The 24,658-nt window shown below is 38.9% G+C and overlaps 1 protein-coding gene across 24 annotated transcripts in view; it reads right to left on the reverse strand.

The window, feature by feature from the left end:
• The window catches only part of FOXP2 (forkhead box P2), a 437,363-nt gene that overhangs the window by 28,698 nt on the left and 384,007 nt on the right, over window positions 1-24,658 (reverse strand). For 17 of the 24 annotated variants that reach the window (XM_073619859.1, XM_073619860.1, XM_073619857.1 and 14 more), the window contains one exon: window positions 7,750-7,818. The exons of the other annotated variants lie outside the window; for them this stretch is intronic. In XM_073619859.1, the coding sequence (XP_073475960.1) occupies window positions 7,750-7,818 (69 nt within the window). The remainder of the gene's footprint in view (window positions 1-7,749; window positions 7,819-24,658) is intronic. 24 annotated transcript variants of the gene reach the window in all.

Here is a 24,658-nt window from a genome sequence, read left to right on the forward strand (position 1 = left end):
CAGATGTAAATTGTAGCACTATGAATTAAACCATCGTAATGCCAAAAATGTGCTTCTCACATCAAATGACTATATGATGTGATTCCTATTGAGGATATGGTCATTTGATACGAGATGCACATTTTGGAATGGGGATGGTCTCATTCATAACGCCATAATTTACATTTAATTTAACCAAAGGAGTTTATATATCGTTCTTTTTGCTAATTGATTTCTTGTATTAGCAAGGATTGTTTTGTTTGCTTCACCATACCCCTTGGTACATAAAATAAGGGTACTTTATTGATAAATAAAAATCATTTGGCTCTTAAAATTTAAGCTGCTAATATAGGGAAGCTTAATATACACTAAAACAAAACAAAAGAACAAACAAAAAAAGCACTAAACACTTTTTAAACTGGTATACAGCTCTGCACTGCAAATGGTTCGTATAATTGCTAGGTCTCCACATGTTAGGCAGTTGAAAGTTAAGAGAAAATTTCTGCTTAGAATGCCAGAGTGGTAAAGCAAAAAATCACTATACCTCTGATAACACTACTGGTGAATCTTAAGGTTCTGTTTTTTTTGTCAGAATAGTGATTCAGTGACCGACATGCCTTTCATTGTGTACTATTGCGATGAGCTCTGTGATTGGTCACAGTGATCACATTGTGCAGACAGGGCCAATCACAGCCCATCTGTACCATGTGATTAGCTTTAGTCAATCACAGCTAATCACAATAGTAAACACAGAATGAATAGTTTTCATTCAGAAAAAATGGTTGCCTATAACTGTAAAATTCACAGTTATAAGCAATCATAGTGTGTGAAAAATAAATCCTGATCACCTCCCCAGAGTAGTATAGTGTTACTATGGTAAAAAAAAAAAAAAAAAAAAAAAAAAAAAAAAAAAAAGAAAACTGTGAAAAAAAAAAGGTGAAAAAAATTGTGATTCCCCCACCCCCCATACTTTCACCAGTGTCCCTGGTCACTGCTACACCCATTATATGATGACACTGTACTGCACTGGTGACAGTATGTAGAAAATGTAAAAATAATTGTGGAAAATATATTTTTTTTAATTTCTTCATTTTCCAAAAAATTGTGACACAAAAATTACAACTTCAAAACTCTCCATGCCTCTTACTAAATACCATGGACTGTCTACTTTCTATAAAGGGGTAATTTGGGGGATATTTGTACTGTCCTGGCATTTTTGGGCCTCAAGAAATTAGATCAATTTTCAGATATATACCATAGTTTGTGGACTCTAACTTTGCCAAAGACTAAATCATATACACTGAATTTGGGTTATTTTCACCAAAGACATGTAGCAGACTATAGTTTGGCATAAATGTATGGCGAAAGTTTATTTATTTGCAAAATGTTATAAACAGAGACAAAGAAAAGTGAGTTTTTTTTTCAAAATTTTCAGGCCTTTTCAGTTTATTTAGCAAAAAAAAAAAAAAGGTGTGATTAAATACCACTAAAAGAAAGCTCTATTTCTGTGAAAAAAATGATAAAAATCTAGTTTGGGTACAGTGTTGCACGACCGCGCAATTGTCATTCAAAGTGTGACAGCACTGAAAGCTGAAAATTAGCCTGAGCAAGAGGGGGGTAAAAGTGTTAAACCCAAAACCAAACATGTAATATATTGCAGCTTACCAATCATTAGATGTGGTGGCTGCACTAGTTCTATTTTTTTAGGCCTTTTTCCTCTGTTTTCACCTGGTAACCTGTCCAGTAACACACCTCCTATATTAGAGCACAGGGTCAACTTTGGACAGCAGAATTGTTAGTCTGGGGGGAAGTGTTAGTGTATCTAAATCTGCTAGTGCTAGTCCATCTAACAAATTGAAGCCAAATTCCAGCAATTAATTTATAAGCAGTTACAGTTACCTGTCAGTGGTAAATTGTTTGTCTCATCCCTGTAACTGTTACATCTGCAAGAGTGCTAGTTCTTTGAAAAACAACAGAGCTACTAGCCAGATCACCAGGTAAAAAAAATAAAAGAAAGAAAACCTATTAAAAAAAAAAAAAAAAAAAAACTAAAGCAGCCATCACATCATCACATCTAAGAACAAGTAAGCTATAATATAATACATGTTTGCTTTTTGGTTTAAATATAGCATTCAATGTGTTTAGTTATATCTGTTTGATAACTGCAAAACTATACTTGTTGATCCTTTAGCCATACAGGTTATTTGGCCAAATGATCAGACAGGGAGTAACTAACTTGCAGTTTAACAAACACATGCAAATTTAGAAACAATGATGTGAATCAAGTTCAGAACGGCAAAGAGCATACACAAACACAGACTATTCGCAGCAATTTCTCTGTGGCTCAGTTAGGGTAACATGGCTACATAGCATAATCTTTATTTGACTAACAAGAGCATTTAGCCAAGAATCATTACATCAGTAAAACAGAACATCGCAACTTGTGATTATTCTCATAAACAGCATCCTTCATAGTAAAGTCTAGGGTAGTTCTGGTAACAAAAGCAAATAGGGATCAAAGGAACATGTATGCCACCCCACTAGAGCTAGATTACTCTGGTCTAATTCAGGGAGGGACTCCTCACAGTAGTTGGGTCTTCCAGAGGAGCCATGCGGCACCTCCTCCAGTTGGAAAAATTGTGACAGTGGAGGACCGCTCACCTGGCTATGGGCCCAGCTATCTCTGCCCCTTAGGAGTAGCCTCTCTGAGCTGCTGAGGGAGGGGAGCTGAGGAACTTATTTTCTTTGGGCATGTCCAGTAAACCAGGGAGTTGTGGGAAAAGGAGTCAAAAGGGATCTGCACCTGTGCATGGTGAATAAACAGGCACTTTACAGCCCTACCAGAAAAAATTAATTCAGCCACCACATCTAAGGACAAATAGACCGCAATATATTTACATCAGTAAAACATGACATATGACTATGCCTAATAGGTAACTGCACATTGCAAATTTTAAATACAGATTAGAGCAGTTTGTTAAAAAAAAAAAAAAAAAAACAGTCCACATCAGTGACCATATACACTGTGCAAGTTAAGTGTAATGTGCCACCAAATAAGTTGCAATAGTTCCATTCCGCTACATGCCATTGCACAGTAGAACAATGCAATGTGACAGTCCGCAAACTTTCCACACATTTCTAAATAAAGCCTTTCAACAATTTGAATAATCATCAGTGGTTTCTATTCAAAAAGGGGAGGTGTACCCCATTTCTCACATAATACATATCCAGACATATGGTGCACTGGTGCGCAGTCATGTTGGAACAGGAAGGGCCATCCCCAAATTGTTCCCACAAAGTTGGGAGCATAAAATAGTCCAAAATGTCTTGGTATGCTGAAGCCTTAAGAGTTCCCTTCACTGAAATTAAGGGGCCAAGCCCAACCCCTGGAAACCAACCCCACACCATAATCCCCCCTCCACCAAATGATTTTGTCCAGTGCACAAAGCAAGGTCCATAAAGACATGGATGAGTGAGTTTGGGGTGAAGGAACTTGACTGGCCTGCACGGAGTCCTGAACTCAACCTGATAGAACACCTTTGGGATGAATTTGAGCAGAGACTATGAGCCAGGCCTTCTCTTCCAACATTAGTGCCTGATCTCACAAATGCACTTCTGGAAGAATGGTCAAACATTCCCATAGACACACTCCTAAACCTTGTGGACGGCCTTACCAGGAGAGTTGAAGCTTTTATAGCTGCAAAGGTTGGGCCAACTCAATATTGAACCCTATGGACAAAGACTGGGATGCCATTAAAGTTCATGTGCGTGTAAAGACAAGTGTCTTATAATGCATTTATTAGTCAGATAATCAAACTGCTGTATCTCTGATCATGCAAATTGAATTAGGCCCAGACTGATACCATCATTCTGAAAAAAAGTGTGGGTCAAATGTAGTGCTGCGGATTCATGGTTCTTCATTGCATGGCTCTCAGTTGGGAACTCTCCATCCTAGCTGACCACAAGTGGGTTGTGCAGCCACTACAACAGACTGGAGCTGCTGTGCAGGCCTGTATGTCTTCTGTGTTTATACATAATAGTGTTTGAAAAGAATGTGTATTTCTTCGTCACATGAAGCCACTATGATTTCCTTTTGTTGTTACAGTTAACTCAGCTGATGTGCATATTTAATGAAACAATGTGTAAGAGTACTCTGAATATTTATGTGCACCTGTGAGGAGTGGCACCCAATAAAGCATATTTTCATAGAGCATCTGCGACTAGTTCAGCATTAGCTTGCACATATAACAGACACATTTGAAAATCTCTCAGGGTGCAAAATAGGGTTTAATCTTATATTAGAAATAACTTGACTGTTACAAATATGTAAAAAGTCACTTGAATAAAAATATTACTTGAAATGCTGTATGCAAAAATGTTATTGTACTTTTGATCTAATTATACTAAAAGAATATTTTTCCTAGTAATATGCTTGCTAGGAAATTCAGATTTCTAGCCAGACATACTGTATGATAAGATAGATAAGCTTAAAATATTAATGTTGTTAATGATTTAAGAACTACATTTTCTAAAAGTGTACAGTATATTTACCAAAAGGATGGAAAAATGTGAAGTGGCAATCAGAGCCTGAAAGTGCATGTATGTGTGTACACATACATGAACCTATAAGTAACAGTATTGAAAATGGAAAGAAAAGACCGTGAACATATGAGGTCAATGAACAGGACTGGATTTAGCATTAGACACAGTAAGACTGTGCATACAAGTGGCACAGGCAAAGAGGAAGAATTCACTTTGTATAGTTAGCGGCCACACATTTTTTTGCCATCATCACTAAACTACAATTATATCTTAAATGTTATTCACACAATTTATATACCAAAAACGTGTATCCATTTCATGTGACTACTATAGAAAAATAGAAAAATGCAATATATATATTCCAAAATTAAATGTGTATATCCTCCAAAAAAGATATACAAAGCATTCACACGTTTTGACAATATTCTATGTCAGGTTAGAGCCAGAGAAAAACATTCATGGAATCACTGTGGATCTTAGCAGAAAGATATTGCTTTGGGAACCAAAAGGCTGTGTGTCAACAGTCTCCAGTGATCAAAATGCTGCCCTATCAAAAAGATTTAATAATGGAGGGGGGATTGTTGCAATTTTGTTTTCATGTGATTGCTCCATGTGCACAAGTATATTTGTTTCTTTATTTCTACAATAATAAGAAATAACAGCTAATTTGGTAAAAATAGAAGTTGAATTAATTTAATGTGATACTAAACCCTTTTTGAAGCACCATCAGCAGATGATTTAATCACTTACTAATAACGTGGCTTCTTTATCTTTTAATCTTTTGGCTCCTTTCTCTTGCTGCATCCTATGTAGCCACCCTTGCATGAAGGGACTAGAGTATCAATAGAAACACACAGCCCCATAGCCTAGGATGGCAAGGCACTCCCCTGCTCCTCTCTCCTCCTCTCCAAGCTAGCAGACTCACTGAAGACTGCACTGTTCACTGTTAACTTTTTCCTGTGAGGACCAGAAATTCAGGGAAACAGCAATGAGAGAGCAGATGCCAGCAGCATTGAACGCAGCAGCATTGAAAAAACAAACATTTGTATGTGTTTAAATTTGAATAAATGGAATGTGCAAAACATCTCATTGCTGGCTTTGCATAGTACATGCTTCTGTTTACAAAGAAAAAAAAAAAGTTGTTGTTTGCAATTAAAGTCATTCATGAATATGCATTCTGAACCTGCTGCTTGTTCCATATGTTTTTTTAACTTTTCTTTTTATGCCATTCTTTACACGCAGTCAGTACTGCTCTGACTACTGATTCATGACTGCACATATATACATCTACTTATTAAAGGCCTTAAGCCCACGTCCACATTGGGCCGATTTGACTTGTCAAATCGCATGCCAAATCAGAGCCTATTGCCAGCAATGGCACCGTCAGGATCAGTGCGACGCCACATTAATTCCCAAAAGTAGTTTCTGCACTACTTTTGGCAACTTCGGGGGTGATTTCAATAGACATCTGTGCATAAACTGCACAGTTGTCTGTTAGATCGCCCTCAAAGTCAGACTGAAATGCCGGTTGGAAATTGTGGGAGTTCAGCTGAACCCACTCTTAGTGTGAATGAGGGCTTAAAGTTTACATATTGAAATTGGTAAACAGGTTATTTTAAAAACTTTGCAACACCATTTACTACAAATTCTACTTTAACATGTATCTAAACCCAAAAAATGAATATATTGCAGTTTGCCAGTCCTTAGATGCGATGGCTGCATTAGTTGCCCTATTTCTTTTGTATTCTTTATTTATACCTGGCAATCCCTGTCCCTGGGTGGTTATGCTCAGTCCTCCACCCTACCTAAACAAGGAGCCATGATTCCCACCCAGGCTAGCCAACAGACATATTTTCCTTTGTCCATTCTCCATCAAATGGGGATAGAGAGATTAGCAGCTTACAAAAAAAAAAAAAAAAAAAGAAAGATAAATATGGTTGATATATCAGTTTAACTCACTGGAAGTGACAAGGGTGCTACATTTCTGTCAAAATAAAATAAAAACTTCTGTACTTGCTATTCTTGTTCTTAGCCTGAATAATAAAACAAATGCATCAACCACATCTAAGGACCAGTAAACTGAAATGTATTACATTTTTGTTCTTGCATTTCGTTTTCCTTTAATAACTTGTTGTGAACTCTTTTAAATTTCCAATAACTACTGCTAAATAAAATAAAAACTTTTTTTTTATTTTATTGATTTTTGAAATACCTAGTTTCAATTTAGCCTGGAACTCTGCTTTAAGTTTCTGACATTTCATGGACCTTTCTGAAATGGTGGCAGAGTTATTGAACGTGTGTATGGCTAGAGTAATGTGTGGGCATACCTAAGGCTCGGTTCACACTGGGACGACTTGGGATCCGACTTGTCGCCCCTCAAGTCGCCCCAAGTCGCCCCAGAAAGATATTCACATGACAGTGAATGGGAGCGTCTTAATAGACACTACTGAAGTCGCTCCGACTTCAGAGCGTACTCCCTGTACTACTTGGATCCGACTTGGTAGGCGACCTGTACCATAGAAATCAATGGAAGTCGCCTCCAAGTCGGATCTCTCTCTAAAGTCAAGCGACTTTGCAGGGAAAAAATTTAGTTTGCCCAGGCAAACCCCTCCCTCCCAGAGAGCTGTGATTGGCCACAGCCAAAGTCGCCTGTCCTGGAGGCGACTTGAAGTCGCGTTGTACTTTGCTAAAGTCGCGCTGAAGTCGTGCTGAGGTCGCGTTGAAGCCGCGTTGAAGTCGCCGTACAAAGTCGCGCTGAAATCGTGTTGCCCCTGTGTGAACCGAGCCTAAGTGATTCTCAGGTATATTTTATTCCACTCGTAAAGTTCTTTTTTTCTGTAGACCTCTCTATGTTAATTACATCTACCATTAGTTGCTGGCAATGACATTTCGAACACACAGAGACATGGCAAAAGCTTTTATATATGCAGTATATTTATAAACCATTACATACTATAGTACATACTTCATATGTACTTGGTTACATATAAAACTATAAGTGAAACACATTCATCCAAAATTAATTTAATATTGCAATGTGGAGTAATTAATGTCAAAAGGAAAGCAGTAGATCAAAAAAAATTTCATAGCTTTAGCGGGTAATGCAAAGTGAGTAGGAGCAACATTGTTTCCACAATTGCATCTGATAAAACGATTTGATTGCTCTTACATAAAATGTTGGGAGGGACAGCTTTACGAACATTGAGAAGTAATTCAAAGCAATCATACCTGTTGGCAATGCAATGTATTATCTCAGACAACCAGCTCATCTGAGTCTCAAAATATTTCATGTTTCTCCTGACAGAATCAAAAATGAAAGTGTGAGACAGGACAATGTCAAAAACTAAAGAACAAGGAGGGTAAAGGAAAAAACAAGAGAAAAAAAAGCAGAAATGTTTGAATAAGGAAGCAATATTTGATTATTTAAGCGTTTTCTAAGGCTGATAAAACACTGCTATCTTGTATTGCTAAACATTACTATATACTTTTGTGGGGCCATATACCCTATTTCTTAAACGGTTTCTTTACGATTCACGGTGTGGTGATCAGTAGTTTTTAAACATATAATATCACAATGTGACATGCTGAGATGTCATGGAAAATATTGTATAAAGCTAGGAGATAATATGCTCCTGCTCTTGATAAACTCAGTATGGCACTTTTTCTGTTCTGTGAGTAAACATGTGTCACTTTTTAAATACAATAATTAAAAAAAATGCTGAACAATACAGTTACAAAGCACTGGCAAGTGTGTGGGAACCTGCTTTGTTAATATAAATCTGTATGTCCTTTAGAAAGTGTACTAAACCCAAAACGAAAAATGTATTATATTGCAGCTGATCAATCATTAGATGTGGTGGCTGCATTCGTTTTTTTCTTTTTTCCCTCGGCTTTCCCCCCTCTATTTTCACCTGTTGATTTGGCCAGTTACACACCTCCGTATTAGTGAGACACAACTCTGGAGGTATGAGCAGAGGAGGCACAGCAGAAAGTAGCATTGTCAGTTGGGGGGGGGGGGGTGTTAAATTTATTAGCAGATTTAGAACCACTAGCAATTTAAGGCCAAACTACAGCTCACATTTTATAATCAGCTACAGCAATCCATTTTTTTCCTTTTGGGATAAAGGTTTTGCATGGATAAAAGCTGATCATTTTAATTTCCCCTGCCAGTTAACGTGTTTTGTGTATTTGTATCCCAATGAGAACTGAGGTTTTTATCAGGACTGGCCATTTACTAAAACATGTGCAGTTTAGTAAGAATCCCTTTATTCAAACTTCCCATGCCATGAAAATTCAATGTCTTGGATATATTTTAATACTACAATCTAGGGAAACCCTCATCCTAGGTTCCAATACCAAAATGATACATTATAGATGAAACATTATATTTGCAAGAAGAAAACACTTTATAATTGGAGAGAAAAAGCAAATAGCAATTTGTTTGCCCCAGGTGTGGATTTTAAGATATGTAAAACAAGTACCAACTAACTATTTAAAAAGTATTTAGCCAACATGCTAAAAACAAATCTGTCATGTATAAAATGCAACAAGTATACAACCGTACTGGATTTTATGTAAGATGACTGGTCCACTTTCATGGCACATATTAGCAATGAAGCAATTACTGAGCTTGTATTTGCCAGATAACTTTTCAAATGCTTTTCTGTATGGCTCAAGGAATTTATTTTACTTTAATCAAAAATCAAAGGCAATTCTGCTTGGCCAGTTTGAGAAGTAACCAAAGAAATAACCAAAAACACAAAACAAAAACACAGCTGTGTATGAGATCTACATTTAACTTTGTATACATTGTTCTTATACTTCGTTATTTTTTTTACTATTTATTACTACTATTACCACTACTATTTATTATTACTGCATTCTGTGTGAGCTATTACCAGGTGCAGACATCTATAAGCTTATAACATTAGTAAATTCCAATAATTTATTTATGACAACTACAAGGTAAGGAGTGTTTCTTCTTTATTCTACCTGTTGTTATAATGTCAGTATGTGAAAATGTAGAAAGATCACAGAAAAATACATTATTTCAGGAACAGAGCCAATTATATGAAATATTGATACATACCTGAAATAATATACTACAGATATTTTGCATAATTTAGGACTTTTTTTTTCTTTACTATTATGTGTAGGGGATCACATTACAGGAAATAAAAAAAAACAAAGTACATACTGCATCTCAGACAATTCTGTACTAGTATATAGACCAGGATAGCTGCTGCTATCATTTGCTTTGGATACAGATATCTGGCTTTGCTAATACAAAAGGTAATGGTGACACACTGACCACCACCACGTCAGACTCAAATGGTCCAACACCTAAAGCAGAAGTAAACCCTCCCCCTCCTATGCTGCTTTTCAATTAGATCATTATATTCAATTCTTCACATTATACAATATAATTTAGCCCTAATTTCATGTTCTTACTGTGTTTAAGATGTTTATACATTAGTTTCTCCTGGGATAAGCCAGCGTCATATTAAGTGTTGTGCACCATGTCTGTAGTAGAAAATACTTCTGCTCTTTCATGTAGCCCTTGCTATAATCTCGCGCATGCGCAATAGTTTCTCAGCTAACCCTCCTCCTAGTTTTCAAGGTTGAGAATTTAGTCTTGCGGTATTGGAGCGCAGTCCCGCTGGGAGCGGATATGACGGTCATGGCACACTGCTCAATGGATTGACAGCACAAAGAGCATGCTGTGAATCGTGGGAGAGATGCGCATGCGCCGGTGACGTCATTACAGATAACGGGATGGATTACAAGCAAACTGAGCAAGTAAGGTGACATCTGAGTACAGCAATTAATCATGCTTTTAATGCTGATTTATATGTGCTAAAGTGATGAGAGAGAGTTTACTTCCACTCTAAAGTGGAAATATACTCACCTCCACTCCAGCAACACAGTGTCTATGAGCATCCAAGTCGCTTTCTTCTTAGGTGCAAAGTGTTACAAGTGCACGCCTCTCTCTACATACATTCTTGTGCTTCCACAAATACCGGGGAAAGCTTTGATATACTGGTATTCCTTAGAGCTCACATTTCTACTATTTATGTTTAAAACGCACAATATGATTAAAGGAATCAAGGAAAAAATCAAAAACTAAAAAACACAAAACTATTTCCTCTTATATAGACTGCTAATCTGCTTCTTAATGCCAAACAAGGCAGCATAGATCCTGCTTGTCCCTTGTGCTGATTAAAGCTTTGCTCCAGGCAAATATAAATCAACATAATTTATTACAGTTATGTGTTTGTTACAAAATAATTACACATATTTAACACAGAACTAGCACTGTCTTTAGATTAATCCCATGTAATTCCTTGTACAGGGGCACTCTGATTAGAAAAAGGGGATGCAATTTGGAGTCAGAGATTTGTTACAAGAATCACATTTACTGTGATCTGCTGGGCCTTTATAATTCAGCAGGTCCTGTAATTGCTGTTTTGTTGCAGTGTAGTCTGCATAGGAAGTTCAGGACCTGGCTGCTAAGTCTAGTAGGGATCACAAGACTAACTGAAAAGAATAACAAATCCTTTAGTAGTTAAAACCACTTCCACATTTGTATTTTAAATTTGTATTTTGCAGTTTGCCTGGAGTTCAACTTTAAGAAAAGAGACAACTAATGAATAATTTTCACATATTCATCTATCTATATCCCGATACCCTATATTATTATCTAGCAGTAGAAAGTACTGCTAATATGGAATACATAGTGTATGATTATTTCATTTGCACATTATTTGCATCTCATTACCAATTATCTTCCTTTTAAGAATGCACTCTAAATTATAAGCTATTTTGAAGAAGTCCTAGTCACCATTTACAACGTTTGTTTTCGTATTGTATTCTCATAGTTCTATTGTTTTAGTACTGCATATTTCTGTAGACTGTGACTTTGCTTCTCATGATGAGAAATCTCACATAAAATGAAACCAAAGACTAATATTAGTACAAAAACATTAAAACATTTTCTAAATGGATAACTGCCCTCGCCTTCGCCAGCGGAATCTAGGTCAATGAAGTGTGCTGAATATATTATCTCCATTGTTAGGAAAGACAATGATTGGCTTGCCGGGGACAGACATAGCATTTATCACTTCCAGCACCCCTTTAAACTTTTCAAATCCAGAACATGCATTGGCTAAGCATGTGGTAGAACAGAGAGCAATAGTCAGTCTCTTCAGTTCCGGTATTTACTTTGGAAGATGCTATTCTTTTCTATGGCATGACTAATCTTCATCTTGGTGTATGTGGCAAATTGTAATGATTGGAAGGGAGCACTATAGCTGGAAAATGCTGTGTCAACTCAGGTTGGCAGAGTATAAGGCCAATAAAGGCCTGCAATCTAACAGGTGCATTTACAACCTAGGTACTGTGTAGAATAGACTTTATTGATACCGAGCCTGAGGTGTGTGTTTATTTTAATGCCTTTCACTTCAGTGATAGCAAAACCCAAATAAAAAGATAGTGATGGATACATTCTGACTTGTCAAGTGCTGCCAGGAATGATGAAAAAAATAATTTGATTTCATCTTTGTGTGTGTGTCCTGCTGCACGCTTTGAACAAAAGTGAGAACTCTGCAATTGATGAAAAGTAGCATAGCAAGTTTTTAAGGTTCACAAAATTCAAAGCGTTCTGTCAATAGGGTAGCAGGTTACATACACAGGCATCAAAAAAAGAAAACTGCAATTACTGTATATAACATAAAAGGGAATATAGACAATTAACCTCATTCACAGTGTTTCTCTCCCTGTTGATTGTAGAATCATCCAGTTAGCAGTATATGTTTGTAAAATTAAAAGTATTATTCATTTATACTATTTTATTGAGTGTCAGGAAAAAACACAAATAGCATATTTACTTGTGCATTTTAGGTCCCGTTCACACTGGCCCACAATGTAAAATGCAGTTTCACTTTGCGGGCAGCTGTCAGTTGAAGGTCCTGGAAGGGTGGTGCGATGTATATGTTAGTGCATAGCGATGTGTACCTTTTTATTTTTTTTTGCTTTCCCCTTTTTCTTGGCTGTAGTGTGTGAAAATAAAGTACACAGAGCATTCAGGTGATCTCTGGTCTGTTGCGGAAAAATGCATACAGTATGCATTTTTCTGTACTGTACTGGCACCCAGGGAATCCTTTGCAATGTGAACAGGGCGCATAGAAAACAATTGTTTTCTCTGTGCCCCTGAGGTGATTAGCAATGATCTGATGCAGGGCAATGCCAGTCGCCACATCAGCGGTTTGAACAAAAACCCCACATCAATAGAAGTGATGTTGATGCAGGGATCCCTCCCACTCTGACGCTGTATTCTGACCAGAATATGCTGATTGGTGCTTGCAGCCATAACCGTTCTGTTCAATGGAGAGCTTTACACATGGACCTGAAAGTCTCAGCCTGCATGATCCAGCTTTAAGAGCAATATTATCAACAGCTGTGTTTTTTTTTTTTTTTTTTCCAAAAGTAAAACATAATGTTACTATTGGCAACCCCCCCCCCCCCCCCTCATTCTCTGCAGTGCCAGACCAGAAGTAATTGTAAAATCTCCCTAGCACAAACTACCTTCCAATCCCTTTTGCTTTCTATCCAAAGTTTGAAAAACAGTTTTGGTTGGGGTTCCACTGTATTAGCCTGGAAACGCATCCTGAAAACATTGTTTTTGTGTCAAAAGCTTGTGTTTGTTTATAATTAGTTGCTTGCACTTAGCTATACTACTGCTTAAAAATACCTTGGCGTAAGTAATCTGCTTTTATCAACTGTTCAGGCATTTAATGAATCAGTTCAGGTGTTCTCAGAAAAGACACAGTCATTTGGACATCCAGCGGTACAAATTTTGCATAATCACAACAAAACCCCAATTAAAGTAAATTGGGTGAATTGAGCAAACTATTTGATTCAAGACATATTTTTTACTGAACAGTATTAGAGTTTCAAGATTTGATTTTTCTTGTTTCCTGACATAACGCTTTAAAGGATAAAGATTAAGGCTCGATTCACACCTATGCATGTTGCTTTTGAGCGTTTTTGGAGTTTTTTTTTCATGCTTGCCACGTTTTTGAGCAGCGTTTTTGCCGCGATTTGCGTTTTTTTTTTTTTTACAGTTTTTTTTTTACAGTCTAAAAAAAAACGGCAAAAACGCATCAAAAACGCATCAAAAACGCTGCGCTTGCGTTTTTGATGCTTGTCCATTGAATTCTATTACATGCAAAACGCTGCATTTTGCATGAAAAAAAGTCCCTGACCCTTTCCAAAAATACAGAGAAACAAAAAGGCATTGATGTGAACATGTTCCATAGGAACCCATGTTAAAAAATTCCTGTGCATTTCTGCAAAATGCAAAATGCATCAAAAAACGCGCTAGTGTGAATGGAGCCTAAAGGATTACTTTATTTTCAAACAAAATCACAACTGCACCACCCTGACCACCCCATTTTAGATATAGCTCCTAAAACATACCTTAGATCAGCAAAAAGATTTCGTCCAGGAGATGCAGTCTATGCAGGACGACACACAGCTCACTATCAAAGTACTGCACATGAGCAGCTTTTCTCAACACCTGTCCTCAGGACCCAATAACAGGCCAGATTTTAAGTATTAACTTGGGGAGATGCATACTAGAATACTGCAATCATTGCGCAGCAACTTTTATCACCTGTGATGTATTTCAGTTATCTTGCAAACCTGGCCTGTTAGTGGATCCTGAGGACAGGAGTTGAGAACCACTGCTCTATGGGGTCTATTGAAAAGCCATCTACTTGTAAGCCTGCAGGTTCATAAGTTTCTGATTAGATCTCTATGGAGAATAGGTTGTGCATGGGTTGGAAGATTTGAACACTGCCCAGTGCAAACTACCACTCCTGGACCAGGTCATTTGCTGATGTGAAGACTGGAGGGCAAGAGGGTGCAGTAAGAAGTTAGTTGTTTGGAAGCAAAGTTAGACCTCATTTGGAAGTTGGCGCAGAGCAAATCAATCCTACAATGACTGTTTTTTTCTTTGGTATAATCCAAGGTGTACAAAAGCACCTTATCAAGAGACTTTGCTGCACTCTCATCCACTACAAAAATGGTCTGTAATCCTTAGAGCCTGGGTCAACAGGCTTTAAGGCTTGTGTTGATGACATCAGTTTGAGATGCCTCTGAGACCAGTGAGAAATCATTGACAACTGCATTTGACTTTCATTTGATCTTCTTCTGACCTGCATTTCACCTATTGAAAGAGGGTTTTGCATGACCATAGACTTGCATAAGAATAAAAAAAAAAACTTGTCTGACACAAGCAAAAGGCTGTCGATGTAGGCCCGGTACGTTGTATGACTCAATTCATAAATACATGTAAGTATTTTCATTATTCTGCGTTATCTGCTAATTTTCACGATTCAAATATTTTGTTAGATAAATAAAGGACTTTCACGAATCAGCTGATTTTACCTAATGCACATTATTTTAACAACGTTGCCTGTTATTTTGTTAAAATAAAATGAATTTCACTAAAATGAGTGCACATAATTTCAGTCCTTACAATACTTCCAGTCTCTGGCATACTAATTCAGCTGTTAACTATTCAAAAAATAGGGATCCCACACATAAAGTGGTTCTAAACTCAAAATGTTTTTAACCTTAATGCATTCTCTGGATTAAACCTTCCAATTGTTCACCCCACCATCTCCAAACACTTGCGCCCTCTCTCTTACTCCAGCGCTGTCCTAGCTGCTCTCTCTTCCTGGTCTCACAGGAGACTTTGAGAGCAGCCAAAGGCTCCCACTGCAGTCAGTCAAATCCTGAGAGGGAGAATAGGGCATGGTTAAGCAGTGCAGTGTGTGTCTATGGACACACAAAAAACTGGCTCAGGAACATGCTCACGCAGGTGCTTCCATCACACAGTTTGCTAAGGGGGCACTCAGAGGAAGAAGGTGTGGACAGCACTGGTGGGGGACTCCAGAAGAGGAGGGAATGGGCTGCACAGAGCAGTTAAGTTTGTAACAAGAAGTATGTAAAAATGTAACATATTGCAGGGTACCAATTCTTTGATTTGGTGTCTGCATTAGTTATCTTTTTTAGTTTTTTTCTATTTTCACCTGGTGATCTTGACAGTAACATACCTCCTGTATTAGAGTGCCTTAGGGCTGAAGAAGAAGCGACATGCTTTGAAACGCGTCCCTATCTACCAACACACTCCCAGAGGTGTCAGGCATCCTCTCCATCCAGGCTCCAGTATAAATCCCTGTCTTCCTGCAGCAGCAACTCCCTCCTGCCTGTGCTCTTCTCCCCCTGCTCACGGCCGAAGCAGGAGAATTCCACAGCGGCTCCGGGCTCCAGAGGCAACAGCTTTGACTTTTACACCTTTGCACAAGCTTCCCCTTTGTGAGTGTGTTTTTAATCATTTATAAATAATGTTCACCTTGTTTACTACACTATGGGGGTTGTGCTGGTCCCTTTCAGTGTCCCAGCAATCACCCATGGCTGCTTCAATCTGCACCTTCTAGCTAGTAATTTGTGTCAATCTGTATAATCTATTGGGCTAGCGCCTTATTGTTTATATTCTGTCTCTCAGTTCTTACTTTGCAACTTTTGCAATCATCTTCTACGGTTTGTTACATTGCCACCCATACATTTAATTGAGATCCTTTTATTCCCACCAATAAGGTAATCGCCACCACACTTGGCACATTTACACAGATTTTTCCCTCTGCAGTGGATCACTCTTAAGAAGGCAGTTGCCAGGGATTGAGGAGATGTTGTGTGGCCTGTTTTAACATTTTCACATTTTAAACATTTCTTGCCTTGCAGTGGGCTTTACAACTATCCCTACGGGGTTATGCGCTGCTGGGCAGTTTTCCCTGCCCTTTGCTTTTTGTTTCAGTCTGTCAATAAATAAAAGCCGATCATTGTAAGCACCCCTGTCAGTAGTAAATAGCTTGTCTCAACACTTTTAACTGATACATTTGCAGGAGAGCTTAATCTGTTGAAAAACAACAGACTTACTAACCAGATCACCAGGTAAAAAGAAAAGAAAGACTAAAAAAAACAAAAGGTTTTACGCTGCAACTGGGAGAAAAGGATAGCACTTCAATTAGTGGTCCCTTTAGAAGTCACATGGCTATCCTAAAATACCTTGATTTTAGACAGTCTGCTCTTTTTGTGAATCCCAGCTAGCATGTTTCCAATAATTTACTTGCCACCTTTACTTTTTATGCAACACAAAATGTAGCGTTTCTATAGAAACATGGCTTTAAGGCTATCATTATTGTTAATATCATATATAAATTAAGATATCACCACTGTTCCCCGTTTCAGGGCCGAATCTATGCCTGAATTCGGCCCTGAAATGGAACTAAAGACGCACAGCGTTTTTGTGCAGTGCGCTCTGCAGCCGTAACAGAGATATGTGAACCGACTCCATAGGGAGCCAGTCACATTCTCCGCTATGCGAATGGGATGAGGGGAAACCCTCATCTAATTTGCATAGGTGTGAACCTGGCCTAAAACATTTACTAATTACTGCAACTGCTTTATATAATGAAACTGAAAGCAAAAAGTCACTGGTACACTAATGCATGTATTTATTTGGCTGTGAATTATGAGAGAAATAGAAATTTCAATATGTGCTGTATACTTAGATACTGAATAAATACAGCTTTAAAAGGTCAAGGATGCACTGTAGCTGGATTATTAGAAACATCTTATTTGTCAATCAAAATTAAATGGTAGCTCCAATGTTGTTTGAAAAAATATAAAACAGAAATAATTTCTATGTAGGTAATCTGTTTTATCTGGAGCCAGTTGTGATTTCCAAAATATTGCTGCCTTGTATCCAATGCAACTGAGGGCTTTCTATATAATTTGTGTACAGAACACCTCTAGAAATGTCATTTTCTGCTCACGCGTCTGGTTCATTGTTTTTTTTTTCAGTATTTCGGTAAATAATACACCAGATCATGTGAATATAAAAATAAATCATGTGAATATAAAAATAAATATAATAATAAAACACAGAATAATACGGAAGCAAAATAGAACGCAAGTGTGTACCTAAACAAAATGGAAGAGTCTGTGATAAAGTTTGCCAACAGTATTGCAATACATGCTACCCATGTATGCAGAGATTTTTTTTTGCATGTTATTTTGTCAAAAATAGAAGGCATACCTTACCTGCATACAAGTTTAAAAAATTGTATATTATAATTACTTACAGATTCTTATGACAAATCTGTTTATAATACCACATACCGGTTTAAAGTATATGTAAACCAAATCACCAAAATCCCATAAAAAAACGTAATTATGTTAATGTCATTTCAAAAGTAATTTTCGCTCTTTTTAAAATATATTAAGCTATTACCTTGTTCCTTATTTCTTGTTCACTGCACTTTCTGTTACAGGGTGACAAGCTTCTGTCCTCCTCCCAACTGTACTACTGCATTCGCACCCTGTCACACAGACTTCATTCAAAACTCATTACACAGGCATGCTCACTGCCATCATCTGTAAACCCATTCTGAGAAATGTCATGCTGCGATTACTGGAGAGCAGGCATGTAAACATGAAGTGGCTGTACAGAGGTTGCAAGAGATTAGCAGCACTGACATGCAACAAAGGATGAAAATGCAAATAATGGGTATATTATTTAAAAATGCCAATTATTTATTAAACAAAATGCTTTAGTAAACTAAATTCCATTTCATTAGGGTTTACATGTACATTAAAGAGTACGTAGACTGCACCAATTTTTCTTTAAAAAAAAAAAAAAAACACATGCAAAGTAAAGGCATAATGTGCTAGTATGCATCGCATACTAGCACATTATGAAATACTTACCTTAGAACGAAGCCCTGACAGATGCTTCCATCTTTACCCGGTCTTCCTTCCGGGCTCGCGTCCTCCGGCCGCCCGACTGGTCGCGTCGCGATGATATCATTCCCGTACATACGCATGCAATCATGGACTGCGACACGGAGCTCTGAAGGGACGGCATGGTATACCGTTACTTCAGAGAGCATGCGCCGGTGACATCATCGGCTGCATGAAGTGTGAGATTCTCCTAAACCATAAAGGTTTAGGAAATATTAATTGTACCTACAGGTAAGCTTTATTATAGGCTTTCCTGTAGGTACAAGCCTACAGAATTGGTTTACATCTACTTTAAACGTGTTCAAGCCAACTTCATCTTAAAGTGTTATTCCACTTTTATGACAAATCTGATTCTTAATTGCAGGAACGCAAAACCATCAACTTTGCATGTAAAATTTCATGAGGTAATTTTATGCCTGTAGAAACTATTGAATGATCTACACCAGGGGTCTCAAAGTACCGGCGAGCGGACCGGTTACAAATGGCCCACAGGCAGGGCCGATCCTGGGTGGGTGGTAGCGACTGGCAGAATTTTAAACGCTTAGCTAGCTAAATAGGCCCACCAGGAAGAATAACAGATAAACATTTGTTTAGCAGATTTGTTTGGGCATTGTTAAAAATTCTGCCCCCATCTTTGCAGCACTGGCCATTATTGAAAACATTTGCGCCCTTCATGTTAAATTCCACCCCTCACCTACATGAACACTCCTTGGCAGCGTGAGGCACAATCTGACTGAAAAATGTCTTCAGTCGGCTATCGTGCGCAGGTGCCGTCTCAACAGCTGATCGAAAAATCAGCTGTTGTGCTATTACGTACAGCACATGCGCAGTTCGTCCTGGGCACTATTCGATAGCGGGCACTTCGACAGGATGGCGTTCTCAGGGTTCCCTGCCACTAGGCCTGTGATGAAGCCAGGACCTGACAGAAGGAGAGGACTCGGGAGGCAGAAGATCAGGCCACCAGCTGACTGCCAGGAGGAGAGGTAAGTGAGCCATCACACAGAGGCTGAGCAAAGTCCTTAGTTGCGTGACTGGGATTGATGAGGGGTTTGGTATTTGTGGAGTGTAAGGGGGGATATTTGTGAAGTGGAGTGTGGGGGAGGGAAAGTGGAGTGTAGGGGGTAATGCTGGGGTTTATTATTGTGTCCGCTGACATCAGTGCTGGGGGTTAATAGTGTGTCCACTGATATCAACGCTCGGGGAAAGGACAGTTTGCATGTGGCCCCCACTGGATGTGAAAATTTGTCCTGTGGCCCTCAGGTAATTTGAGTTTGAAACCCCCTGATCTACACGCATATGAAAAATATTAAAGTGAAAGTACAGGTCCTTGGTTAAGTTTAACCTACAAGTAAGCCTATAATAAGGTACTGTAAATATCTCCTAGACGTGCACCGTTTATCAGATATTTACTTGTGAAGCTGCCGGTGATGTCACCGGACCATGCTCTCTGAAGGAACAGCATACCCATGCCATTCCTTAAGAGCCCTGTGCCATAAACAGTGACGTCATCGCAGTTCATCCATTTAAAGGACCAGAGCTCAAGAACCCCGAAGGAAGACTGGGTGAAGATGGAAGCCCTGTCAGCGGTTAGAGCACACTGCTGGAGGGCTTCGCTTTAAGGCAAGTTTCACATAATGTGCGATGCATACTAGCACATTATGACATTGCCTTGCAGGGGAAAAAGTTTATTTTTTTCCTAGTTGTTATGGTTTAAGGTAGGGAAGATTTTCTTAACAATTATTTGTGAGAAGTTTACATAGCTAAAAATATAATTTATAGAAATATGATCGATTTGTTCAGTAATGTAAACAAAAGTAGCAAACCATGTTATCCCTTGGCCAAGTGACAAAAGGTGATCTTTTTCATGCAATTTTCATGTTTAACCATAGTCTGTTCATTTATAAAATAATTGACGGAATTATTTGACTGACCAACTGTGAATAGCTTTACTGCAAACAAATAAAGCTGGGCAAAGACAGTTAGGTTTTTTCCTTCTAAAAGGTTCCTCCATCCGCCCGCACTTTACATTTGATGCGTTGTAAGTTACTTAAGAGCTCTTCTGCACTGAGAAAAACTTTTGGCGCCTAAATTCCTGCAGTGAACTACACTCATTCTTTGTCTTAAAAGAAAAATGGTCACTACCTCTACTATGAACCTAACCATCATAGAAATGAAAATAAAGTGTAACTGAGGTTGGTCTTGAATGTTAGAAAACACTAGCCAGGACTGGTTTTGAGCACATGCTAAATTTTCTGCAGGTAGACAATTTAAAAATAGTGACCAGAAAGACAGAGAATGCATATAGCAGGACAACTGTGGCTTATTGTAAGGTAGTAGTAAATTAACCAATGCTGATCAGATCCAAATTCTTGAGAATGGTGTCGAGAAAAGAATATAATTTTTAGGTGTAAATTCAAATCAATTTCCCACAGCAATTGTGAAATCATATGCTCAGAGGTTACTATGGGAAGAGAGGTAAAAATATAGAAATATTTACAGTATGAGAAACAAAGTTAGAAGACAAACCCTTGTTGCCTTGATGTGTTTAATATCACCCCATTGTTCAAATGTATAAACATGTGTGTGAAAACTACCAGAGAAGTCTTGCACATCTAAAAATGCAGCTGGCGCTATAGCTGCCAGCCACGCATGCATGAGAGCCAGCATGGGGATTTGTATGTGTATACACACAAATTCCTGTTCTGTCAGGGGAGAGGAGACACATTGTTTGTTCCTACTAAGTAGGAACAACGATATGTCTCCTCCCCCATTTAGTCCTATCTCCATACACTTAGAACACATCTAGGGAACACACATTTTTTTTTCTCAAATATATATTTTATTATTTTCCGAAAGAAAAGGGCAAAGCCTGAAGAATATAAAACAATAGGGGGGGGGGGGGGGTCGCAGCCTCCCGACATTGCATCATAATAATACATAATATAACTTGAAGATTTGACATACAAGTTCTGTTCTATGTTGCTATTATCTACTTATACATATTTTCCATGTTACTACAGCCCAGAACTACAATTGCCGTGGATATATAAAGCGATCAGCAGTCCAAATCTCTATTCGTATGTCATTACATTAACGTAAAAACTTAGGCATTTCAGTCAGGAGGCAGTAACCAGAGGGCGAAATAGAGAAATAGAAAAGCAAGTAAAAGAAAAGAAAAGGAAAGAGATGGGGAGAGGAAAGTTGGGGGGGGGGGAACAGGGGAGGGAAGGAAAAGATAGGTGGGGTATAATGGGGGCAAGCTGAGGTCTTTAGTTCTGTGAGCCATCTTCTGTCAGCTGGGTCTATTAATTTGGGTTCCCAAAAAGGGTTTTGCCTTCTTCTGAATATTTGAACATATTCCAAAGTGTCCAAGTTTTCTGATAAGTTCCTTGTCTGTTTTGGGCCGTCATTATTAGATCCTCCATTTTATTTATGTCTTCTACTTTCCGCAACCACATTGATGTGGTAGGTGGGGAATGTTGTTTCCATAGTATGGGTATACAGGACTTGGCTGCATTTGTTAGGTGTCCTAGTATGGATTTTTTATAAGTTTTGAGCGGCATGGAAGATATGTGGAGTAGAAAGAATGCCGGGTCATTCGGGATCTGAAAATCAGTGAATTTCTGAGAGATGGAACGGACTGCAGTCCAGGACCAAAACATGTGTAGAATCGTTCCCACCTCTTTCTGACAGCGCCAGCAGTATTTAGACATATCAGTAAACATGGTATGTAAGCGACTAGGTGTTAAATACCACCTCGTCAAGATCTTGAAATTCATCTCTTGTATTTTAGTGCAGATGGAGGATTTAAGGGAGAGAACTATCATGTTTTGTTTCTGGACTGCTGTGAAAGTACGTTGAAGGTCTGTTTCCCACTTTGTGATGCATGGCAGGCAAGGTGGCTGTGTAGGTGTGTTTAATAGGGTATACATCTTGGATAATACTTGTGGTATCGGTTCTGTGTCCGAGCATATCTCTTCGAACGCAGTCAAGGGTTTAGTATAGGATTTAGGGTTCGGAATTGCTTGGAGGAAATGGTGAATTTGAACTGCATTCCAAAATACAAGTGTGAACAGACCCGCCGGGTCCATTAGTTCCGCAATGGAGGGCCATCTGTCCTGTCTCACAAACTGCGAAGCCCTAATACAGCCAGAGCTCCTCAATGTCTGAAACTGTCCAGATCCTATCCCAGGAGGAAATTTAGGGTTTCCCAAAATCGGGGTCAAAGGGGATTCTGTGGTCGTTAATGAAGTCTGTAATGTAGCCTGAAGGCATTGTTTTATAGTGTTGCCTATGAAGGGATGGGCCTTCAATTCCAACGGAAGGGAGTCATAACACCACATTGCAGACTGCAAAGGTATGTTTGTTTGATGTTGTTCTAATTGTGCCCATAATTTAGATTCCTTATGTCAGTGCCAGTCTACTACTCTGCCTAAATGTATTGCGTGATAATATTTCCGGAGACCTGGAAGTGCTACTCCTCCATAGTGTTTAGGCTTGTTTAGTTGAGATCTGGGGATGCGGGTTTTTTTATGTGCCCATACAAAACGAGTAAAAAGAGTTTGCACTCGTTTAAAGTATGTGGGGGGTATTTTGATTGGCAGGGCTTGAAAAAGGTACAAGAATTTTGGTAATATACACATTTTGATTAAGTTACACCTCCCAAACCAGGAGTGTAGTCCCGTATTCCAATCCTCCAATAGCAGTTTGGTTTTAATTAGTAGGGGAGGAAAGTTGCTGTCATATATTAGTGCCGGATCTGGTGGTATCCTCGTGCCTAAATAAGTCAAGGCAGAGGTGGTCCACCTAAACCGGAAGCTTGATTGCAAATTTTCAAGATCGTTAGCTGGTATAGATATACCCATCGCCTCCGACTTTGAGAAGTTAATTTTTAGGTTTGACAGCTTCCCGTATGTTTCAAATTCCTTTAGGAGGTTGGGTAAGGACACCACTGGGTTGGGCAGTGAAAAAATTAGGTCGTCTGCATAGGCTGATAACTTATGTTGCATGGGGCCCATTGATATTCCGTGTATGTTGGGATTTAACCTAATTTTGGAGAGGAATGGCTCAAGAGAGAGAGCAAATAGGAGAGGGGACAGGGGGCAGCCCTGTCTTGTCCCATTTGTAATTGAGAAGGGGTCCGACAGAACTCCGTTCGCCTTTACCTGCGCTGCGTGAGTGGAGTAAATACCGGCTATTCGGTTGAGCATCACCTCCCCCAGGCCTATGTGTCTGAGTACCGCATTCATGAATGGCCAACTTACACGGTCGAAGGCCTTTTCAGCGTCAGTATTAAGAAAGACACATGAGGTTTTCTTAGATCTAGTGATATGTAACAGATTTAGCACTTTTGTAGTGCTATTCCTGGCTTCTCTAGAAGGAATAAATCCAACTTGGTCCAGGTAGATAAGTTGTTGGAGGTGCTGCACCAGCCGAACAGCCAGGACTCTAGTGAATATCTTAAGGTCTAGATTTAGCAGTGATATGGGTCTGTAACTACCACATGCCGCCGGATCCTTCCCCTCCTTATGAATTACCGAAATATGGGCACCCAATGTTTCCCTAGCAAAAACTGCACCTGCTCCAATCTTGTTAAACAGTGTGACCATGCGGGGTCCCAATATTGGTAAAAGAGTTGTATAATATTGTAGTGTGTAGCCGTCAGGGCCTGGGGCTTTACCTGGTTTCATTGTCCCTATGGCACTCTGAATTTCTGTTAGGGTTATGGGTGAGTCTAGATCTTCTCTAATTTCCTGGGCAAGAGTTGACATGTGGGAGGACTCAATGTATTCCTCTATTGCAGTATTGGGGGGAGTCACCTGTGGCAAGTTGTATAACTTGGAATAGAACTGCCTAAATTCATCAGTTATGTGCGCGGGTAGGGTTACTTTTTTACCTCCCGACGTGGTGATGTGGGGGATATAGGTTGTAGATTTGTGACTTTTAATTATATTAGCTAATAATTTCCCACATTTATCCCCTGACTCATATGTCTTTTTGCAACAACCTTGTAGGGCCGCTTTTTCCCTATAGTGTAAAAGATCAGTGATCTGTCGTCGAAGGGTTGACAGCTGTGTTTCAGATGATTGAGTAGGGGCGTGTTTGTGTCTGGCTTCTAAAGTGGCAAGTTCCTGCAAAAGCTGTGACAGTATTTTATTTCTCTCTTTTTTGATATGTGCTCCATGAGAAATGAGGATCCCCCTAAGAACTACCTTGTGGGCTTCCCATAGTATCCCCGGGTCACAGTCTGGGCGGTCATTCTCTTGGA

Source organism: Aquarana catesbeiana, linkage group LG03 (genome assembly GCF_042186555.1).
Source record: "Aquarana catesbeiana isolate 2022-GZ linkage group LG03, ASM4218655v1, whole genome shotgun sequence".
Taxonomy (NCBI): domain Eukaryota; kingdom Metazoa; phylum Chordata; class Amphibia; order Anura; family Ranidae; genus Aquarana; species Aquarana catesbeiana.